The sequence below is a fragment of the Penaeus vannamei genome, chromosome 14 (assembly GCF_042767895.1).
Source record: "Penaeus vannamei isolate JL-2024 chromosome 14, ASM4276789v1, whole genome shotgun sequence".
In the NCBI taxonomy this organism is placed as follows: Eukaryota; Metazoa; Arthropoda; class Malacostraca; order Decapoda; family Penaeidae; genus Penaeus; species Penaeus vannamei.
The window spans coordinates 8,301,077-8,303,576 of NC_091562.1; the positions used below are offsets into that span (position 1 = coordinate 8,301,077).

At 31.0% G+C, this 2,500-nt stretch overlaps 1 protein-coding gene across 1 annotated transcript in view; it reads right to left on the reverse strand.

Annotated features, from left to right (window-relative positions):
• The window catches only part of LOC138863914 (keratin-associated protein 10-5-like), a gene marked incomplete at its 3' end in the record, with an annotated part of 12,600 nt that extends 12,500 nt beyond the window's left edge, over window positions 1-100 (reverse strand). Inside the window, 1 exon segment of the mRNA XM_070129416.1 lies at window positions 71-100. Coding sequence (XP_069985517.1) covers window positions 71-100 — 30 coding nt within the window.
• Window positions 101-2,500: the final 2,400 nt, after the last annotated feature.

Here is a 2,500-nt window from a genome sequence, read left to right on the forward strand (position 1 = left end):
GTTTCGGCAACGTCGAAGGTCCTCAGGTGCGCAGACCAATAGCAGGGATGATGAGGATTCCGCGTCTCACTATCACGTCACCATCACCATCTGGCCGCATGTTCCTAATACAAGGTGGCAGAATTATAACCTAATCTGATCGCCTTTATGGTGTAGTCCAGTCTCTCACTGCAAATGCAGTCCGGTTGCAGATACCATTTACGGCCCTCTGTTGCATTTCAGTTCTCTCTCTCTCTCTCTCTCTCTCTCTCTCACACACACACACACACTCTCTCTCCCTCCCTCCCTCTTTTTCTTTTTTTCCCCCTTCAGATCGCACATCCGCGAATGGTATTAGCTGCAGCTTTATCTTCCTATCACGGCCTTCCGCGCTGCCGCACCCTGGCCGACGCGGAGGACCTGGAGCCACGGGAAATGGGTCTGCAGGTGCGATCGCTCGGACCGACGGAGGAGCGGGAGAAGGAGCGGGAAAGATTAAAAGGAGGAATGTATAATAAAAGATAAGAATATGAATAGAGGGAAAAAATAGATGAATTATGTAGAGACAAAAAAAGAAAGAAAGAAAAAAGCGGGTAAACACAAATATTTAGATGGATATACGTACTTTTTAAGAGTGAGAGGAATAACATTTGATATATATTTTCTCCTTACTGCCTGGCTGATAAGTATATAATCCTCCTTTTGAAACTTTCCCCAATTAAAAAAATCATAAAAGGATAAAATATTAAGAAATAAGACCATGAAAATACCCTAAAGATAAAGGATATAATATTGCAAGATGCATGTAAATCTTAGATATTTCCTCAGTTATTGCTGAAGAGTTCAAGGGGTTAATCCTCGTTATCGTAATTGTATCAACACTGAAATGATATTGCTCGAACAAAAAATATTTACTATAAATAACCAAATAGGTATATGCTATTGTATATAAAACATATAATACAAAAAACCCGTCATTGCAACACTGAAGCTATAAGAGACAAAAAATGATTTCAGAAATTGATACGTATGAAATATACTTTTTATTTTTCATATTCGGACAATCAAATGGCTGTTACAACAAACAGGTCTTAAATTCTCTGTGTCCAATGTACATGTAACCTTCTTTCTTGTAATTTATGATTAGTATAGTCATAAAATTCTTTATCTATTTTTCTATCCGTCCCCTCCTGTCTATCTACCTTCTTATCTATCACTTCACAAAAGTACACACAAAGACAAACTCAAGCGCGCGCATATATCCATACATATATATATATATATATATATATATATATATATATATATATATATATATATATATACATAACTATAAATACATATACATATATAAAACTATATACATACACACATTTCACTTACCGTGCTTATACATCTATGTCAATGTACACACACACACACACACACACACACACATATATATATATATATATATATATATATATATATATATATAAATCTATATAATAAATATATATATATATATATATATATATATATTATATATATTATATATATATATGCATACATACATATATATATATATATAATAAATATATATATATTATATGCATACATACATATATATATATATATATATATATATATATATATATATATATATATATATATATATAATTTGTATTGTATAAATATTCATATTCTGTTTATATATATATATATATATATAATATATATATATATATATATATATATATATATATATATGTATATATACACACACACTTATATATATATATATGTATTTATATACAGTATGTATAGGCATATATATATATCATACATACATATAATATACATGTATATATATAATATATATGTATATCTATATGTACGCACACACACACATATACATGCATACACACACACATATATAAATATACATATGTATGCACATATATATACCTATACATGCATTATATCCCTATATACACATCTACGTATATAGAGATAATATATACATAACATTCTACTTACTTTTTGGTTCATCTGTCCATTCATATACTACCTATAGAAAAACACTTGAAAATATATTCCATTTGACTGCGGACTTGAAGTTTCTATATCTTAATATAAAATGGACATAATATACATAGGATCATATTCCATGTCAGCGCGGCCATAAGTTAATTCGTTTTCCTGTAAAATGGGTTGATAACTAACATAAATATTAATGAATCGCACACATAATATGAAACTATGAACACCCTACTCTAACTATTACTACTATCATCAATATTATTATTCAAGGCAAGTACACTGCATTCAAAGTAGTTAGACCATCATTTTTTGCGCATTTTACAAGACTATCCAAGGGGGAAGCCTAGAAGGAAGGTAGAAGGGGAAGGTGAAAGGAAGGGGAAGGAAGGGGAAGGAAGTTAAAGAGGAATGGGAGAAAGGGAAGGTAAAGAGGAAACGGAGATGGCAAAGGGAGTTAAAAAGGAAAGGGAGATGTGGGAAGGAAGTTAAAGAAAAAAAT